The sequence below is a fragment of the Adiantum capillus-veneris genome, chromosome 22 (assembly GCF_014529385.1).
Source record: "Adiantum capillus-veneris isolate H3 chromosome 22, ASM1452938v2, whole genome shotgun sequence".
NCBI classification, from domain to species: Eukaryota; Viridiplantae; Streptophyta; class Polypodiopsida; order Polypodiales; family Pteridaceae; genus Adiantum; species Adiantum capillus-veneris.
This window is the reverse complement of record NC_140952.1, coordinates 59,898,972-59,920,281: the sequence shown is the minus strand read 5'-3', so window position 1 is coordinate 59,920,281 and position 21,310 is coordinate 59,898,972. Positions and strand designations below refer to the sequence as shown.

Sequence of the window (21,310 nt, the reverse complement as noted above, 5' to 3'; positions counted from 1 at the left end):
TTGAGGGAGCGTCATTGTACACTAGGATAGACCTAAAGAGTGGGTACCATCAGATACGCATTAGGCATGAAGATGTCCATAAGACTACGTTTAGAACAACATTTGGTCTCTATGAGTTTCTTGTCATGCCATTCGGTCTCAATGCTCTTGCCACGTTCAATAGAACGATGGACAGAATATTTAAACCACATAGAAACTTCATGGGTACATTCTTTGATGACAAGATTGTCGATTCAAAGTCTGAAGAGGAGCATAGGGATTACTTGACCGTAGTTTTCAATGAGCTACGCAAGAACAGGCTACTCATTGATGCAAAGAAGAGTGAATTCTTTTTTGAAAAGATTCACTTCCTTTGGAAAATTGTTGCCCTATGGGCCGGTTTCAGTATCCCAAAACCTCTGGCAGTAGTCGTCCAACGTGTCTTTCTTATATATATACCTTCATAAGTTCAGAATAGTCTGAACTCACGAATTATAAGAGGGAATAAAGCAATCATAAAACTATAAAAGCAAGGGACACACGAAAAGAAAAGAAAAACAAAAACAAACAAACTAACTAACTAAATCACTTTGATTGCTTCGAAACAAAACTAGATAAAACAAAACATTATTAACTTAAAAATGTTTTCAAAAAAGGTATGTGTAAAATAAGTTGACGCAACTTACTTGGCTTAAAACAAGTACTCAACTTTAAGCAAAAAAAAAAAAAAAAGGATAAGACATCTTAAAAACTTAATCCTAGAAATCAAACTTCACACAACAACCTATAACGAAACACATTCTTAAGTCCTCAGGTAAGCTAAATATGAAATCGAAAAATGAATACTACTACAAACCTACGAAGAGCAAAGAACCAAACTTGACAATATGTGATCTCAACTTCACTGCTTGTCCAAACAGGAAGAATAAGATTATCACCTTTATCATGCATAGCTTGGACAACAGCTATGACATCCCTACTCACGTCGTCAGTGCCCAAGAGTAGGTGCAGGTTTACATAGAGGTCATTCATGCTTTGAACGTACTCTACAAAACCAACGAGCTGAGTTTCTATCACCCTCCGGAGGTGATGGGCATACTCAGCCATGATAAAGGCTAGCCATTGTCAAGCTATAGTGAAAATACTAGAAAAGCTAAAGATCAAAACAACAACATAAGGTGTTATTAAGTCAAACAATAAGTCGGCTTTTTAGCTCCCCACTTCTATTGAATTTACTACTGATTATCTTGAACATTCCAAAGGAAGAAACACTAAAAATAAACTTACTATGATGCAAAAATGAACGAACTTTTTTCATGATTCTTTTGAATGAGTATCCTTTTTCAACTAGTAAAGAAATAAGATGGCAAGATTGAACAACAAAAGTAGATTTACTAGAACAAAGACGAGAAAATCTGAATAGTTGAGAGCAAATGACATCGTACTTAGCTAAAAGAGAAATGTTCGAAGAAATGTGAGGCATGCGGATGATTTTTAGATTAGCATATTCTGGTTCAAGGCGCTTATCATAGATATCTACTTCTAATCCCAAGGGAGTCTGAAAAATCTTAAGGTCTAAAAAGGCACAACAATCACTATTTGTGGTACAGTTAAGTTCACAAAACTCCTTGGGATAAATCCCTCCGCCTACAGAACTCGAATTCAAGTACATAAAATCTTGAAAAGAAGGAACGTCAGGGACAAAAAGATCATCTACAAAGCGTCTTACATTGCATAACTTGTGCAAAAATATTGGGCAAGTGTTATCAAGGACAAGACGCTCCATAAAATCAAACTCATAAGTAAAAAGATAGAAATTAGCAAGAAAAACAGCACAATTGGTACCCATAGGGATACCAATTGTTTGCTTGAAAAGAGAGTCGCCGATGGTTATATATAAATTGTCCAAAAGAAAATCTAACCAAGATATGATGTCAATGTCATCTACAATCCTGGTGAATCCCTTTCTTCCTTTGTCTACATCTACATTCTTATTTTTCAGCCATAAGAAGTCAAAGTTCAAGGCTGACTTTTCTACTAGCAATGCCTTGTACCTATCCTTCTCAAGCTTGTACGCAAAAACTTTTGAAATAAGAGACTTGACTCTAAATTTAAGGTCCTCCAAATTTAGCTTCGTGTATAGCGTTGTAAAGTCAAAAGTTTGGAGACATAAAGGAGAAGATTTCTCCTTAAGGCTTCTTGAAGAGTTCAAAAACTTTAAAACAGGAATCACACCTACTGAATCATTTAAAATCCAACTTGAATCGGTGGGTACGTCTGCTTCCTTTAGCATATTATTCCACAATTCATTTACGCTAGGTAAAATGGCTTTGAAACAATAACTAAGCCATTTGGAAACCTCGGTCAAAGAGGTGTTACAAGAAGCAGCTATAAGTCTAGGCTTTATAGGGTTCTTGTGGAACTTCCAAACGGTATATAAAAAAGGTAATTTAGGTTGGCACTTAAAACCAAAAGACTTACAAAAGTCTTCATGTTTCAAGATAACCTCTTGCATTGAAAGATCACAATCACTGTAAGTCTGAGAATTTACTTCACCTAACAAGCATTCTAAATAGAACTTTTTGCACGTAACAACAAAGTTATTAGAGCACTTATCTACATAAGAGATTACAAAATCACGATGAAATTTCCTAAGAGCATCACGATCAGAAGAAGATAAGCTATTCCTTCCTAAAGAAACGTTCCGAGAGCAAGATGCTAATTTCAAAGAAGCTTTCTTGAGGATTACAGACTTCCAATGGGTAAAAATACCTTGAACTCCTAAAGACTCCTCAAACTTTACTACGAAACTAGAAATTCCTTTTTCTATGGCTTTGAGAAGGCAAGAGTCGTTTGAGGAAGGGAGCCTATATTTAGTACCTCTTGAGAGAAGGTCTTTCAAAGAATCCGAAGAAAGGATAGAACAATCGGCAGTAACTACATGACCCAAAGCTCCATTTACGTAAGAAGAAAAGGCAGTTTTACTACAAGGGCAATCAATACTTGAGATTGCAAGCCTCTCTTGCTTTTTAAGATTACGTCCTATGTCACTATAGTTGAAAGCTTTTTGTCCTAAAGTTTTCACATATTTGAAAGCTACGACAGGATGGTTCCATACCTTTCTCACACAAGGAGGGAGAGCATCCAAAGCTTCTTGAGATCTCAAAATAGAGCTTAATCCAATCTTGTCTAAGTCAGGGGAGGTAAAGATAGTTATCAACAAATCTTTCTTTCCAACCAAGGGATTTTTCAGACTAGGACATTTGGACTTCAGAAATTTGCCTAACAGTACTCGAAGTTGAGTACTATGAGACTCTCTTAGCTCCAAATCTTCATAAGAGTAGTTCTCAAGGGTATACAAGAGCTTAAATAGGATCCTTATATTATACCTTTCAAATATTTTATAAGAAAAAGAACCCAATTCCATGGCGCTAGATAAGTAAATCAATCTCCGTTTGAAATGATGTCTTTCTTAGTCATTCTCAAATGATGCCAATCCGTGATGACATCTTCTTCGTATTCTTCTCATATCCAAGTTGACGTGAAAACTTTTTTGAATTCTCCCCACGTCATAGGTGCTTCTCTGCATAACAACACATTAGACCACCATGTCTGTGCATTTCCTTTCAAGTAAGATGCCGTCATTCGCACCTTGGAGCGTTCCGAGAACCGACCTCCCAAGAAGGTGACATAAACTAAAGGGCTCGCTGGGAGTCCTAGCAGCCTGAAACGTGTCAAACATGACGGCCTGATCCCCTTCCTTGAACTCCTTGGTCTTTTTGCTCATCTATTCACTGTTAGAAGAGTATGAATCTCCTCCTCTGAACTGCTTTTTTTCTCCGCTTCTTCCCCCTTTTCTCATCCTCATTGAAACTAGAGAACGACGAAGTGTCGGAACTCTCTGAAGACGAAGAAGAAATTGAGTCATCCTCGAAACGAACTCGCTTCTTGGATGTGCTTGCGACCTCAAAAGCTGACTTCTAATCCAAATAACCAGGGAAGTCTGTCGATTTCTTCTTCTTTCGTAAGTGCTTCAAGCCTTGCATTAACTGATTCATCTTCCTTTCAAGAGCTTTGTCCAGCTCTTTTTGCGCGTATAGTTTCCACTTTTCTGCACTCGGCTTGTCTCTCAGCTTCCTTTGCGTCTTGAGAGGAGAATCAATGGCCTCTTGCCATCTCAAATGAAGCTCATCCATCGAGTACGTCTTCCAATGCTTCACATATTTTGGGTATTGGGAGTACTTCATTAATCTTTTTACACACTTGTCAACCTGCAGTTGACGTTTGTACTTCACCCTGGCAAAGTTCCCTGCCAAAAAATTTATACCTAGATGAATCCAGGATAAGCCCAAATTCACCCTTAAAAAGAAAGTGCAAGGTATAGACCCATGGTAGTCACCCACAAGACAATATAACCATCAGCTTCATCATGCATAGTACTGACTAAATACCACGACATCCCCACTAACCTCGTCAGTGCCCAATAGCGGGTGTAGAACTAGGTACTAACATATGCTCCCAAACACAACACACTCCACACGCGCACACACACGAGCATACATCAACACAAAGTTCCACGTATTGAGTTTCTGTCATGAATCCAGAGATCAAGGGCAGACTCAGCCATAATGAAGCCTAGCACTAAAAAAAAGCATTAAATTGGAAAAATTACCACAAAAATGAGATATTTGATAAGTTCCCCGGCAAAAATTTGCCTAAATTTTCGTTATTTTCTTCAGTTCTCATGCCGGGTTTCAACTTTCTTCACCTCCCCGTAGAGAGGTAAAGTCTCTATCAGATTCTCAACGATAATCCATGCGTGTTGCAAAAGGGATCGGATCCTCCATAGGAGGAGAATCTTTCTCAGCTCTGAAACCAAAGTTACAAGCTTGGACACTCCAAGCGAGAAATCAATAGAAACACACGGACAGAAACTGCAAATTCACTGAACTTGACAAGAGAGAGAGAGAGAGAGAGAGAGAGAGAGAGAGAGAGAGAGAGAGATGGCACGGGAGAGTTCCTCGCCTAGATGCACTGCCCCCAAAGACTGGCGCCCCTTCCGGTATTTCTTTATTATTATGCTCACAAAGTACAACTCCCGAAGGGTCCAACTCTCTTCGAGACTCTGCGCCTAGATCCACCCTAGGAGCACTTAAAGACGGTACAAGGGTTGCCCAAAAGCACCTATCCCCAAAAGCAGTAAAATCTGCCAGCACAATTTACGGAAATCCATACAAACTACCACGTCAGCACAATAGCGCAAATCACGGAATTCGGTTGCCACGTTAGCTATTAGTACAACCCTGCCACGTTAGCTGTCAACGAGAATTGCAGACCACCCAACCAGAGTTTAAGCTTTTGATTTTTTAGGGTTAGGCCCCTCTGCAAATGCTCTTTAGGTTGGGTGGGACAATGATTTTTTAAATTTTAGGCCCCTCGACCATTTTTTCAGGGTTCAGAACTTCCTCTGGATTCAGATTCTCTTTTCCTCTCGGTCATTTCTTTCTAGTTGGGCATGCCACATCATCACCTTGTGACATCCATCCTTGAGGTGTGACTCTGGACCGTAGTAGGTGAAATCTCCCATGCCCAAGGGTGAGCCACCGACGTTATGTGGCTCACAAGTGAGTCGTGTTTGGCTTGTATCATGGCATGTATGAAGGATAAATTTAGGGGAGCACTAACATGTTACCATATACATGTGGTAGTGATGTGTGTGAACACACTAGGACCGCCGGGCATTTTTTCCATAGTTACCGGGGAACGCCCCCTAGCCCCTGTTCCAGCGTTCCGAGGGGCAGTTCCCTTCTCGAACGTTCCGAAACGTCCCGGAACGTCTGACGTTTCGGGTGGCCAATGCAAACCGGAACGGCCGTTCCGGAACGTTCCGGAAAGCCCCAGAACGTTCCGGAATTCCCCTGGAACGGCCAATGGCTACAAACAAATTTGGCAAAAATTGAAAAAATTGAAGTAAATGTTTGGGCTTCTTTTTGAAGTGTGCAAGGCCTCAAGGACTCATAAAATGCACCCCCTCCCCCTTTCTCTCCACAAGCTAATCCTCAAGGCTCAAGCTCTCTCCCTCTTACGCTCTCAAGATCTCTCCCTCTCAACACTCTCTTTCTCAAGGCTCAAGGCTTTAGGCCTTCAAGCTCTCTTCCTCTCCCTCCCACTCTCTCAAATCTCTCCCTCTCCCTCTCCCTCTCACTCTCTCGAGTCTCTCTCTCTCTCTCATCATCTAGTCATAGCAAGGCTGAATGGTCTTCAAAACGAGTATTTTGTGAGTATTAAAGTCAAAGAACTCTATTACTCCTTGCATTTAAACACAAGGAGCTAAAAAATGCACTATTTGGGTGTTTTTTATACCTCCCGTTCCGCGCCGTTCCTGTTCCGGACCCCTAGCCATTCCCCCGTTCCGCGGGGATCCCGTCGTCGTTCCCGTTCCGCGTTCCAGGTAACTATGATTTTTTCCCTCTTTAGGAGGTTTTTTCCCCGTGCATTGTATATACGCCCATCACTCTAGGGCTATCTATCTTTCCATTGCACACTAAGTAACACACTCTCTATTGTGTGCCTTGAGCTTCCTTCGTCTTCTCCAAGCTATGTGTGTTTCTCTGCAACCCTAATTCCAACAATTGGTATCTGAGTAGGTCACGTCCTCCCGGGCTTAGTCGCCAGTTGCTCCAGCACACGCCTGCTCACTTTGTCCGATTTCAATGAGCTTTGGCTCAGAATTTTGATTTGGGCCTCCGTTTCCACTACAGGCAGTACTGCACAGGCTATTTCGTCATTTTGTGCAGAATTTCTGTCAGTGCCGTTTTCTGCATAACAGGTGCCTTATAGTCTTCTACGGTTTGTGCTATATAGCACAGGTTGTTCCCGCTTTGTTTCTCCTATTTTCGGGCAGTTTTTACATCAGGTGCAGCATTTACCATGGCTGACAACAACAACACAGATGTGTTCAAGATGTTTGCTGCTGAGGACAGGTTCGATGGGGAACCTACCCTATGTGGGCTTATATGATGCAACATGTTCTTGTGTCAAAGGGTGTCTGGAACATTGTGCAGGGCATTGATGTACGTCCTGGTTCTGAGGATGTAGGCGATGTTGAGGATGTTGCAGGTCTTGCTGCAAGGATTGCAACTGTTAGAGTTGTTTTGCCTACGGCAGAACAAGCTCGTTGGGATGTTAAGGAATCGTAGGCTCATGCATTGATTGTGTTGTCTGTGAAGCGCACCATTGTTCCTCACATCCGTTCAGCGAAATCTGCAAAACAGGCTTAGGATATTCTAGCAGGTCTTTATGCAAGCCGCAATGAGGCAAAAATTGCTTTGTTGCGTAAAGAGCTAGAGTCGAAGATTATGCATGAGGAAGATGATATGGACACTTTCCTTGCTAGTGTCAAGGATATCAATGAGCAACTTATTTCTGCAGGTGAAGTTATTTCAGACAGTTCCCTTGTGCAGACTGTTCTTGATGCCTTACCAGACTTTTGCTAGTACTTGGAGACTTATGACCCAAGGAAATCCGGAAGTTGTCAAGTTTGATGCATTATGCACATTGTTGTTACAAGGTCACTTTCCAAAAAAAAACAGGACTAGACAGCGTGCAGTTGAACAGGCTTTTATTGCTTCTCAATGAAAGGGTGGTAACAGCAATGCAGCCACTTCTTATGGTTCTGCTGCGAATGGCAAAAATTATGTTCTTAATGCTTCTGCTGGCAACAATTCGTTTGGAAATTCTAGTGATAAGGGCAAAAAGAAGATGCGTTGCCATTATTGTAAAGCCAATGATCACTTGATCAAGTCGTGTCCTAAGTTGAAGGCCAAAGAGGCTAAGAAGAAAGAGAGTGGTTCCACTGCAAATGCTGGTTCCACTACAAATGCAACCATTGTTGAGTCTTCTGTGAAAGGAGACTGTTGCTGATGTTGATGCAGAATGGGCTTTTAGCGCAGAGTGCACTTACAATCCTGCTGTACATGATGCATGCTTGTCAGTTGCTGCAGATTCACATGTGTGGTATTTCGACAGTGGTGCTACAAAGCACATTACCTCACATCGTGAATTGTTAACCTCTCTCGAGTCTGTCCCTCATGGGAATTCAGACACTTGTGCCAACAACGCCTCTTATCCAGTTCAGGGAGTTGGAAAGATTATTGATGCACTTTATGTACCTGGGATCAAGAAGAATCTCTTGTCTATATCCGTACTTGCTAGACTTGGACTTGTAGTCAAATTTGTGGATGACAGATGTACAGTTCATGATCTCAGTTTTGGTGATGAAATTGTTGCATATGGGCTTTTGTGTTGTGGGCTGTATAAGCTCACTTTGTATGACAAGTGTGGACAAAATTTTGCAAATGCTGTTGCAGATTCAAGGGCTATTTCAGATGCAAAACTTTGGCATGCACGTTTTGGTCATCTGAATTTTGCCAGTTTGCTGCGTTTGTAGAAATCTGATATGGTTGCTTCTTTGCCGCCTCTTGAAGCACTTGTCAAACATGTTTGTGAAGGCTGTATTTTGGGTAAGATGCAGCGTTCTAAATTTCCAAAGGATGGTTCAGTTCGGCAACTTGTGCATAGTGATGTTTGTGGGCCCATGCAAACTCCGTCCTTGGGCAATTACCTGTACTTCGTGACTTTCATTGATGATTACTCCAGACATGCATGGGTATTTCCGCTTAAAGCGAAGTCCGAAGTTTTTATATGCTTCAAACAATTTCTGGCTATGGCTGAAAATGTCTCGAAATGTACTATGGGCAACCTCCGTTCAGATCGAGGGGGGGAGTATATGTCTCGTGAATTTAATGCATTTCTGGCTAGTCGTGGGATAAAACACCAATGTACAATGCCTTATACACCTCAGCAAAATGGTGTTGTTGAGAGAAAAAACAGGTCACTCACGGAAATGGCACGATGTATGGTCAAATGTCAAGCTTTGCCGCATTCTTTTTGGCTTGAGGCCATCATGTGTGCCACTTATGTACTTAACAAGTGTCCTACGAAAGCTTTGCAGTCTATTACTCTATATGAAGCATGGCATGATAGAAAGCCTTCTATTGAGCACATGCGTGTTTTTGGTTGTTTGGCATATGCTTTGGTGCCACAAGTGCAGCGCAGAAAATTGGATGATAAGGCTGTCAATTGTATTTTTGTTGGTTATAGTGCTAAAAGCAAAGGTTACAGGTTGTATCATCCGCAAACAAAACGTATTCTGGTTTCTCGGGATGTAGTGTTTGTGGAAGATTCTGTTCAGCCCTTGTTGTCATGTACTAGAGACAGTAATGTAAGCTCACAGGACATTTATGACACTTTGTTGCCTCTATTCAGTGGTGGAAATACGAATGTAATTTCCAATGAGGCAAATGTACAGCCTATGGGGGTTTCTGAAAATGTTTTAGATCAGCCTATTACTGATGCAGATGTACATGATGTACTTGATGAGGGAAGGGCTGAAAATAAGCAGGCTAGAGGTATGCCAAAATGGCTGGTGCACACTTTGCGTGACAGTAAATTGGATGCACCTTTGTCTAGTCGTACTCGTTCAGGCTCTCGCCATGCATCTTATGCATCAGATTGTTATACTTTGGCTGTGTCTAGCTTACATGATATTGAGGAGCCTCTCTCTTTTGATGAAGCACAGAATTCAGAAAAATGGATGGCTGCCATGCAATCAGAATATCATGCACTTATAGAAAATGACACATGGACTTTATGTGATTTGCCTCCTGGCAAAAAGGCCATTGGTACGAAATGGGTTTACAAGTTGAAACGCAAGCCGGATGGTGAGATCGATCGCCATAAGGCTCGTCTTGTTGCAAAGGGTTATGCACAGCAAAAAGGCATTGATTATGAAGAGACTTTTGCTCCCACTTGTCGTATGACTACTGTGCGTTTTCTACGTGCATTGGCAGCTCATTTTGGTTGGGATGTACATCAATCAGACATTGTTACTGCTTGAATGGTGACATATTTGAGAAAGTTTATGTAACGCAGCCTTGCGGTTTTGTCATAAAAGGACAAGAGGACAAAGTGTGCAGATGTAAGAAGGCTTTGTATGGGTTGAAGCAATCTCCTCGTGCTTGGTATGAGAAAGCTGACACTCATTTGGTTAAACGAGGCTTTCGTAACAGTCCAAAAGAAAGCACATTGTATGTAAAGCGTGAGGATGATGTACTTCTCATTGTGGTTCTTTATGTCAATAATTTGCTGATCACTGGACCAAATGAGAGACATATTGCTGAATTTAAGGCTTATTTGAATGCTACTTTCAAGATGAAAGATTTGGGGCTGTTGCATCATTACTTGGGTATACAGTTTAAGCAGTGTGATGGTGGTATTGCCTTGTGTCAGAAAAGTTACATAGAGACATTGCTATGTAAGTTTGGACTTGAGGATTGCAAACCTATTGCCACTCCCATGGAAACAGGTTTGAAGTTGAGTCTACATGATGCTGGCGATCCTGCTGATGTCACTCTTTACCAAACTGTTGTTGGCTGCCTCATTTATGTATGCAACACGAGGCCAGATATTCAGTTTGCAGCCTCACAGGTCAGCAGATTTATGCATAGCCCAGGGTCTAAGCATTGGCAGGCTGTCAAGAGAATTTTCCGCTACCTTAGTGGCACTTTACATCTTGGCTTGTTTTATCCCAAGGGGGGATCATTGTCGCCAGACTTACATGCTTTTTCGGACTCAGATTGGGCTGGTTGTTTTGACATGCGAGTGTCCACAAGTGGTTTTTGTTTCATGCTTGGCAGTTCATGTATATCGAGGTTGAGCAAGAAGCAACCTACTGTGGCCACTTCGAGTTGTGAGGCTAAGTACAGGGCAGTCTTTACAGCTACGGTTGAGTGTGTATGGCTCATACGCCTTATGGCTGATTTGGGTGTTGGACAGGACACTGCCAACACTATCTACACTAACAGTCAGAGCGCATTGGTAGTTGCGAGGAACCCAGTTTTTCATGCTCGCACAAAGCACATTGAGGTGCATTACCACTATGTCAGGGAGAGGCTCTCAGCAGCAGAGATCAGCTTGGCTTATGTGCCAACACAGGACAACCTTGCAGATCTTTTCACAAAGGCATTGTCTCATAAGAAGCTTGAAGCTTTCCGCAAAGCTTTGGGCTTACTCCACAAAGCTTTGGGCTTACTCCCCTTTGTGGACTGATCATGTCCTCAGGGCATGGCACTTCCCTTTACTCATGTGCCAGCTCTCGTTCACCGCATCACTCGAGGGGGGATTTGTTACCATATACATGTGGTAGTGATGTGTGTGAACACACTAGGACCGCCGGGGCATTTTTTCCCTCTTTGGGAGGTTTTTTCCCCCGTGCATTGTATATATGCCCATCACTCTAGGGCTATCTATCTTTCCATTGCACACTAGGTAACACACTCTCTATTGTGTGCCTTGAGCTTCCTTCGTCTTTTCCAAGCTATGTGTGTTTCTCTGCAACCCTAATTCCAACATAACATTGCATCAAGGCAACTTCCTTCTCTCATATATGCGGCATGACAATGTGCACAAACCCATTAGAGCTCATGGGACCATGTTTCTTCAACTTGACGGGTTTGCTCCCCTCTTGCATAGGTTCGTTTGGGACCCTACTAGCAGGAGAAGTAGACGTGGACGGCACATGCAAGCTGGTGGTGGGAATCGATGATATGTTTTTTGATCATTCTTTCGTTTTCATCGATTCTAGTGAGTTGGTTGATGTTGGCAGGCGCCACATAGTTACTCGCGCTTGGAGCCTGCAACCATGACAAAGGCCTCACGCATGCTAGCATCTTTTGATGATGGGAATTGGTGCACTGCAACATGCCTAAACCAAGGGGCTGTTTGATCATCAAAGATCTAGAGATGCATAGTGGTGCTTTGCTATCCGAGCTCATTGTCTAAGCACTATTACCTAGACCTGAGCCTTGGAAGATTTTCATGCAACAATACTTGCCAGCACTTTACCTACACATGTAGAGGTGGCTCCTAGCTGTCAGCACCATTCCTATCACTTTATTGTTACTGAGGCCCCTCTACTCATTTCAGCAGTTCTGATGGTATAGTTAGGGACCAGGCAAGGGCTGATCTAGCAACAGCCAGGCAAGGACGGGAGATGAGATTGAGTGTCATTTCTTGACCTCAAACTCTTAACGTTTGAAATCATGAGGGTCTAGGGCTGGTTAAGTGAACTCGTTGACTGGGCTTCCTAAGACATGGATCAAGCATCTTCCATGTTTCAGTGGATGCACTACGGTGTGGACACGGATTTCATGGCAAAGTATTACCCCATTTGCATGGGGACTGCTGTCCTGGTAGTAAAGATTAAGGGTGTAATTAGCGCAGATCCGTGTCGATTGTGATGCGAGCATGTCAACCAAAGGCATAATAGGGAAACAGCAAAAATATTAAAACCAAATTTCATTGAAAGAAGAGAATTCCCACTCTTTGAATGCCATAGAGTCTTACCTGCTTTTTATACCGCTTTGCTAGGATTGCAGATGAATCTACTGAATCTGCACGCTCAGAGTACATTTCCCCCAAACATAGATAAAAATTGGCCAATTCGATACAAGGGCTATTTAACACCTTTTCCAAGCTGTTGATTATGTTGCGGCACACTTTTGTACCACCTTCTGCATCCCCAAGGACTCGACAACAATTCATCAAAGGTGTCAAAGCATCAAAAAGTAGCACATGGAGAGGATGCTGTCAAGGATGTTATTGTGTCAAATTAATTTTAAAAATGCAGGCATTTTATAAACTGCAAGAAAATCAAAATTTACCAGCTTTCCTGTAAACTCCAATAAAAAATCTTCTAATAGTTTGCGAGCCTCTTTAAAACGCCGCTCCTTGTACACCAAATTTGCTGCGGACAATCTCTCTTGTGCATAATATACGAGATTCCAAGGTCTTTCAGCCAAAGGTCTAACTTGGCCAGAGCTTAGTGTAGCATCCAAGATCCCAGAGCATGTATCACATTGCCAGAGCTCTGGAGGTTGTGCAGCTGGTGATTCTTGTGGTTGCTTCACAAGAACTCCGCTACAACCTTTGACATAGCAAACCACTCCCTACGAACAAGGAAGAACATGTCATCACAACTTTTAGGCAATAAAGGAAAGTAGAAACTGAGAGAGAAATCTCTTCCGTCCAATTTCTGTTTGTAGAAGAAAGTAAACGCTGAGTATGGCTATGAAAAGAAAATCTCTGCCACAATAGATTCTCTAGATCGTTGAAATAAATACACTCTCCAGACTGTTGAATAGAAGACTATGAATCTTGTTCGGCCTGACTTTGTACTCTCACTGGGTGCATTTCACAAGAGACTCAAAAATAAAACCTCAAGGAAACGGTCCACTGACGATGTGAGCGGCTCGGTACAGCGAGTGCAAGCACAGTCAAAATGTTTTGTAGTCGCCAGCTGTTCTCTCCGTGTATCCCGTGCCTCATACAAATTGATATATGATAAGCAAAGCTGGAACACACTAAAACGATGAGATTAAGGCAGCCTGGATAACTCACTATCACGAACACAAGAAGAGAAGAGTACCTCAGTGTTGTTGCGTACATCGTGTGTTGCCCTTACATGCATGAAATTTCTATCTGAAGAGAAACAGCAATTAGGCCTGCAAAAAGAAAAGGGATTCTGCTCTATTATTTACACCCTATGATTGGAAAGATAAGAATGAACCATGCCGCCAAGTTATCCTTGTCCGTTAAACATTTGCACTAATCTGCTCAGTCAATTCACCCAACCATGATATTTTCAGCAAAGAAACATGGCACGCAGAATGGGAACAGGAATAGGAAGAAAAAAAGGGCCGAGACGGAATTGGGGACACAAAAAAAAACTTAACACTAGGGTTGTGCGAACACAAGCCACTTTTGTGGCCATAAGCAACTTTTTGTAAATTCTTCTTCTCATGAACCACAAAAAACCTCATCAAAACCTTTCAAGAATTTGTTCTAAAGGCATGTAGGGAGTTGAAAAAAATAGAAATAAATAATTCCAAACAAGAGCTCGCTACTGTTGTACGCTGCTCCCCCCGCCATCCCTGATCTCCCCCCCCCCCCCCCCCCCTTCGCCGCCTCGCTGCCGCTGCCCTGCGCGCTAGTGTTGCCGGCTCTCGCGCACAGCCCACCTCCCTCGCTTGCTCAACCGCCCTCGCGTGCTAGTCCCCCCCCGCCCTCAGCTCGTTCATTCGCCCTCTTGCACCAGCCCCCCGCCCCCCCACCGCCGTCGGTTCCTCCTTGCGCCTCGATCCTGAGGGCCTGTCCTTCTCAGTCGAAGCTTCTCGAAAGTCGTCTGGTTCTTGTCATTCACCCCACTCACAACAGTAGACACAAATCGAGGCTCATGATCCACCCTAGAGGGACTCTCCAAAAAGCCCCCTCGCCCGACCCTGCAAAGCCCACCATCCGACTTGCTCTCTCGCCGAGAGAGCAAGCAAGCCTAGCCGCAGAGATGGAACGCCTCCAAGCGACTTCCGTCATCTGTAAGACCATCAGCACCCGACCTAGCAGAGGAAAGGTGCGTGATCTCCTTCAGGCTCGCCTTTTAGCAAAGGTGGGCAAGTTTCTCTATGTTCAATTTCTCGGGCGTGGCTACTATCAGATAGAGTTTGAGACTCCCGAGATGGCGTCCAAGGTCATTGCGATGAGCCCCCTTGCCGAGATGCACCAGAGGCTTGAGCTGCCTCTTCAGCTTGAGGAGCTCCACGAGGCCCTAAGAGGACTTTCCTGTGGCAGTTGTCCTGGTGAAGATGGTTTGACTCCTAGTTTTTTCTTAGAGTATTGGGACTTGCTTGGCTCAGATCTTCGCAATGCTTTTCAGTACATCTTGCACACAGGAGAGATGCTTGACAGCATGAGTGAGGGCTTGATCTACCTCATTCCGAAGGAGGTTGGCTCCTTGCATGAGATTCGGTAGTGGCGGCCCATCACCATCCTCAACTTAGCCTACAAAATTCTTCCCAAGGCTTTGAGTTTGAGGATTTAACCACCTCTAGAGAGCATTATACATGGGACTCAGACAGGTTTTGTCAAGGAGCCCAGTATCATCGACCACATCTTTACTTTCCGGGAGGCATCTGCCCTCGCGTGGCTTCGTGGTGAGGATTTGGTGATTTTTCTTCTCGATTTTGAGAAGGCCTATGATAGAGTTGACTGGGACTTTTTGGAGGGCACTCTACGCAGGATGGGCTTCTCAGATGCTTGGATCAGAGGTGTGTCATCTCTCTACAGACATGCACACAGTCAGGTGCTTTTGGCAGGAGGTAGAGGAGACCGCTTCATGCTCACATGTTTGGTCAGACAGGGCTGCCTTGTTGCCCCCTTCCTTTTTTTGATCTATGATGAGGCGATGAGCAGATTTTTGGTTTCACAACAGGTTGGTCTACGTGGCTTAATGCTCCCTATTCGGGGCAATGAGCTACTAGATGTTGAGTTCGCACACGACTCAGCTTTGTACTTCGAGAGCCACACAAGGCCAACCTACACACATGTGAGCAGACTCTTGAGACTTTTTGTTGTGCATCAAGTGCACTGATCAACTAGAAGAAGACAGTGGCTTTCTCGGTTTGCAGTGCTTCTACACCTGATTGGCTGCCAGGAGAGGGTTTTAGATGGATCCCCCCAAGGACAATAGTTCGATACTTGGGCTGTCAGATTGGCTTGGACTTGTCTCTTGAGCAGCAGATTGCTCCCCTTCTCTTGTCCATCAGGAGGAAGCTGTTACATTAGAGCTCGGCACGCATTTCTTTGGTAGGCAGAGTTGTAGTGTCCAACCAAGTGTTGTTGGCTACTCTGTGGTACATTACATCTTGTTGGATCTTTTCGAGCTCCTGCATCAGCCAGATAGAGAGGTTTATCAGGAACTTCCTTTGGTCAGGGCACGACACTCAGATAGCCCGGGCCAAAGTGGCCCGGCAAGTCATCACTCTACCTTGTTCTCAGGGGGGGGTGGGGATCATAGACCCAGCACAACAGAGCAGAGCCTTTCTTAGGAAGTTTGTCGTCAGAAGACTGCTTCCACGGAAGGAGCCCTGGAAGAAGTTTTTGCTTCAACGACTTAGAGCTAGAGTGCCTCAAGCAAGAGGCCCTTGGAGATCTTCCATCAAATGGATTTTCACACAGATGCGCACGGTTGGCCTAAGCAGGAACTGGAGGACCGTTTTGCTATGAACCTACTTCGCTCCTGGGAGCAGTTGCGGAAAGGCCTAGAGGAGCACCAGCCTACTTGCACGAAGGAGCGCCTGAGATGGATTTTCACAGAGATGCGCAAGGTTGGCTTGAGCAGGAGACTGGAGGACCGTTTTGCTATGAGCCTACTTTGCTCTTGGGAGTAGTTGCGGAGAGTCCTAGAGCAGCACCAGCCTACTTGCACGGAGGAGCGCCTGAGACAGTCCCTTGTTTGGAACCCCTTGGTCAGCACTCAGAGAGGCCACTTGGTTGGTAGTAGGCCTCATGTTTCTTGGGGTCCCATGGCAGAGGGTCCAACACGCACTTTAGGTGACTGGTTACAGTTCTAGGTTTGTCAGAGAAGCTTCAGAGCATCCAACTACAGGGCATGAGAGGGGTACAGAGCATGTGTCAGGATATCACAGAGGCAGTGCCACCTGAGTGGCTTACACCTCTTGAGTCAGCAGCGCCCAGATGGATGGGGGCCTTCACGCGATTGGAGGTCCTCATCGCAGTTCGAGTTTGCTCAGAGAATGAACCCTCCATGTTTTTCGAGCTACAGGGCGAGGGTCGATTACACAAAGTTTCAGTAGAGGCCCCGCAGGTTGCAGAGTATTGTTTTAAAAGGATCCGAGTTGTGGGCATCTATGGGAGGACTTGTGTCATAGATCCTGACCCAACACGTCTTGAGACAGGCCACTGGAGGCTGTGGGTTTGGGAGAGTTGTCCACTGGCACAAGTGCAGTAGGATCCTGGAGAGTGGTTTTGGAGGGAGCCTTTCTCCTCAGCCGACCACCTAGGTGTACCTTTCTTTCAGTACACTGTTCGGTTGGGACGTCACATATTGGCTGCACGCAGAGAGGCTCGTCCTGCTGTAGCACCTCATTGGCAGGAGCAGGGTCTCACAGCTGAGTTCTTGTAAGCTTTTTGGGCAAGGTTGTGGGACGCCAGACAGCCGCGACGAGTCACGTTGTTCCAGTGGTTGGTTGCACATAGAGCTTCATCATTAGGGAGCTGGCTTGTACATAGTGGCCCCTCGGCGGCATTTGCAACTTGTGACCATCCTTTGGAGAGTCAGCATCACTGTCTTTGGGACTGCCCTATAGCACATCAGGTTTGGCTTCGGGTCCTTCGGCTCATGCCAACTCTTTCGAAAGCACGACAGTACACTTGGGGGGCAACTACTTGGTCCACTCTCTCGGGCCCTGCATTACAGTTTGAGACGTCACATATTGGCTGCACGCAGAGAGGCTCGTCCTGCTGCAGCACCTCATTGGCAGGAGTAGGGTCTCACAGCTGAGTTCTTGTAAGCTTTTTGGGCGAGGTTGTGGGACGCCAGACAACCACGGCGAGTCACGTTGTTCCAGTGGTTGGTTGCACATAGAGCTTCATCATTAGGGAGCTGCTTGTACATAGTGGCCTCTCGGCGGCATTTGCAACTTGTGACCATCCTTTGGAGAGTCAGCGTCACTGTCTTTGGGACTGCCCTATAGCACATCAGGTTTGGCTTCGGGTCCTTTGGCTCATGCCAGCTCTTTCCACAGCACGACAGTACACTTGGGGGGCAGCTACTTGATCCACTCTCTCGGGCCCTGCTCGCCTAGTGCCACCAGCAGAGACTGTTTGAGATTTTTGGTTGGAGATGGTCCATACTCTCGGGGGACAGTTCGAGAGACTTCAAGGCAGCTCCGACCACATGTGGGAGCGTAGAGAGGTGTTCCTTCGACTCTGGCGCCCTAGGCCCTTCTTCACCATGGTCCAGGGTGTGCTCAATTGGCATTACCGTCCACCTGTGTGGCTTTTCCCTCCTCCCATTTCGTGATTTAGCCTCTTTGTACATATGCTGTTTTTTCATTGGGAGAGTCTCCCCTTATGATTGTTGTAGGCCTCTCTAGTAGAGGTGGTTGTAGCCCTATGGGCAAATTCATTAACTAATAGAAGGATCTTTTTCTCAGAAAAAATAATAATTTCAAACAAATTATTATTTTCAAGAGCCATCTTTTAGGTAAAATAGAAAAAAGTGGCTCAAAAGTTTTGATATCTCATGTAGACCCCTTAAAAAGCTTCAAAGCACATTGATACTTTTTTGAAAAATACATGGACATGTATACAATGAGAACGTATGCATATAGTATTTTTAGAAAAAAAGACTGCCGACTTGTTTTGAGCCTCAAAAACATGTATGCTATCAAATTTAAAAGCCAGTTTTGTAGCTTTTTACTACTTTTAGAACATTAAAAGTTTTTATTAGTCCTCCCACTACAGTATTGCGTCAATTTTGAGTCGATCAATTTGGGCATCGAGAAGCCCAATTGATTCCTCCATCTTCCTATCCCCTTCCGACCCCTTCTCTTAGTTAGATTCGGGGTAGTTTTCGTACGTTGACGGGTGTGTCATACCAAGACATGAGAACAAAGAAGCTAGATGAAGAGAGGGCAAGGATTGACAAGTCACTTGAGCCCGTACGTGCCGACTGGGCAAAGTATGGATACTCAATTTTCTCCGCGAAGTATGGAGCGACCACAAGAAGAGGACGTACTTCTTGCGGGCAGTGGATGCGGGTTCGAGAGGGAAGAAAGTGACCAGGGCATTCATTTACAAGCACATTTGTAAAGCCTTCTTGAGATAAAACGTAAACCAAGCCTTTATGTCTTGAGCAATTGCCAATGAGTCCTATGTTTAAAGTTTTAACTCTCTTTGCCGCAAATGCTCCTTGTGTAGGCTGGTAAGGAGTATGTCGTGCAAATGATTACCGAAAATGCCTCAAATTGCAAGTCAATGAGTAACGAGGCTAGAGAAGGAATTTCCAACCATAGTATGGACTCCATGTGCCTCTCATTGCCTTGACCTTCTCATGGAGGACATAGGGGAGCTAGATTGGGTGAAAGATATCCTCAACCAAGCACTCTGCATCGTCAATTTCATCAACGGCAAAGTGAGGGTGCTCGCAATTTACCGCACCTACTCCGACCTTGAGTTGAAGAAGCCATCGGCCACTCGCTTTGCCCCTATGTGGCTACCCCTAGAGCAGCTCTATGATGTGCAAACAAGATCCAAAGACCATGGTCTCCAATGAGTTCAAGGAATGGATGAATGAAGAGCCCGCCGCTTCACAACAAGATGCAATAGCCATCCAACGGCTTTGCTGGCGGGAGGAGTTTTGGCAAGAAGTCAAAGGTCTTGTCACTGCGATCTTGCCCTTGTACAAGGCTCTCCGCATGACCGACATGGAGGGGGTAACCATTGGGCTTCTATGGCACTTCATGGAGGAGGCTTAAAAGGAAATTGAGAAGTCAAATAGGGCAAAGTGGATGAGCTCACGCTCACAACTGAAAGTCTAAACAGGACCTATGTGCGGCGAGGCTCTGGAAGCGGCTCTAGTGTGGCAGCCATCACTATGGAGGATGTTCCTAATCGTAGGCCTATCATTATGCAGCCTAGAGATCCAGAGTATGATGATGAAGGCAAACTCATTAGTGATGGAGATGATGAGTCGTCATCCTCCGACTCTTGTAAGGAAGAGGATGATGTTAATGAGCATACCTCGCAAGAGGAAGATGATGAGAGCACTAGTGACTAGAAGCTCTTCGACTTCTTACTTTAGTCTTTAGTCTCTCCATTTTATCTCCACTTTTTGAGTACTTTGAAACCCTTGGTCCCCCCACTTTTTTGTATCATCTTGATTCTCTACTTATCATTTTGGTTTTATGTAATGCTCTTTCACTTGACTCTTTACATTGTAGTATTGGAAATTGTAATTTGTACAACTGCCAAGTTTCTTGAAGAGTAAAGTTAAAACCCAAGGGCCTAAGCCCTAGACTTAAGAATTATTTGTTTTTTTATTTTAAACGTACGTGACGTCGTCGTACATCTCAATTTACCGCACATCTTCGAACGTGTACTAAACGTACGGGACCGTACAAGACCACTATGGGACTCAGATCCAAGATCAACCTGGCCAAGCTAAGCCTCCACCCACACCTCACCTCTTTGTCCATCTCTAGGTCTACATCCTGTAACTCCAGGCCCAACGTATACGCTGTCCCATCCGAGATGTATGCATTAGAGTTCCACCTCTTATGGCAGAGATCCTCAAAGTGATTATACTACGTTTGTTCAACCCTAGTTTCTAGAGTGGCTCCATCGTGGGCTCCCTAGTCTCGTAGACCTTAGCAATGTAAGATTGTAAGCCGTCTACTACTCTCAACAATTGGAGATTAATGAACCATGGTGTTCATGGTCTTCAATTGCTCCCACCATTGTAGTTCATCTTGCAAGCTTTCCCTCTTTAGTGTCATAAACACATTACCCACAAACAACTGACGTATTGCCCTCGCAGACATGGTTGAGCATGAGAAAACTAAACGTAAAGGGATCTATAGGTAATTCAAGACAACATCGCTAGACCACCTCTTAGAGACTGCGTGCGAAGAAGGATGTGGTTGTTGTTGAACATGACCAAATTCTCAATATCCTTCAAGAGGTTACCGAGGCAATCCGCCATACAAAAAGAGACTATAATGTGGCCTGATCCATGACAAAAATCAGAAAGTGGGTAGCTTCTTTGCTGATTTTTTATTGAAAATCCAGAACATTCAGAAATCTTTCTGCTGATTTTACAATAAAATTAGAGAAATTCAGCTCTATTTTATCATTAAAACAGACATAAAATTACCTGCATGAATGGTTCAGCATGGATACAAAGGGAAAAATACCAATTGCTATGTCTGTGTTGTGAACACCTTGGGCACCCATCCCATGAGCGTTGGCATTGATCAGAGCAGCCAAATATTCTAAATCCTCTGAAAACATAGGAAAGTAGCTGTTAAAAATAGGCACAGGAATATAATTTTCTCTGGGGAAGAAATAATGCACCGCAAAAACTGAGCACCAAGTTCCAACTTCACTTTCTAAGGCATACTGGCTTCTTGTAAATGAAATAATAATTTTAAAGCGCTACATAGTTTTTAATTGTCCAACTGCTATGCCTTCCCTCTGAGAGTACAAAAAGGAGGGGGAAGAGTCTGGCAGATGTGCAATGGGCTCAATCACAAAATCAAGGGGGGGAAGCCACATAGGTGGCCTGCGGTGCCAATTAATACCATTATCCACCGTAAAGAACAGTCCTGCAGCCACAACTGAATGAATGCCTGGC

The 21,310-nt window shown here is 44.2% G+C and overlaps 1 protein-coding gene across 4 annotated transcripts in view; it reads right to left on the bottom strand.

The window, feature by feature from the left end:
* LOC147429438 (uncharacterized) overlaps nucleotides 1-21,310 on the bottom strand; it is a 94,727-nt gene that overhangs the window by 46,350 nt on the left and 27,067 nt on the right. For all 4 annotated transcript variants that reach the window (XR_015185868.1, XM_086495685.1, XM_086495684.1 and 1 more), the window contains exons 6-10: nucleotides 20,831-20,957; nucleotides 13,526-13,601; nucleotides 13,316-13,450; nucleotides 12,762-13,046; nucleotides 12,445-12,684 (exon numbers count right to left, since the gene is read on the bottom strand). Coding sequence is in view for 3 of the 4 variants with exons in the window: in XM_086495685.1 (XP_086351811.1) it covers nucleotides 12,445-12,684; nucleotides 12,762-13,046; nucleotides 13,316-13,450; nucleotides 13,526-13,601; nucleotides 20,831-20,957 (863 nt within the window). In the remaining variant the exon portion in view is untranslated. The remainder of the gene's footprint in view (nucleotides 1-12,444; nucleotides 12,685-12,761; nucleotides 13,047-13,315; nucleotides 13,451-13,525; nucleotides 13,602-20,830; nucleotides 20,958-21,310) is intronic.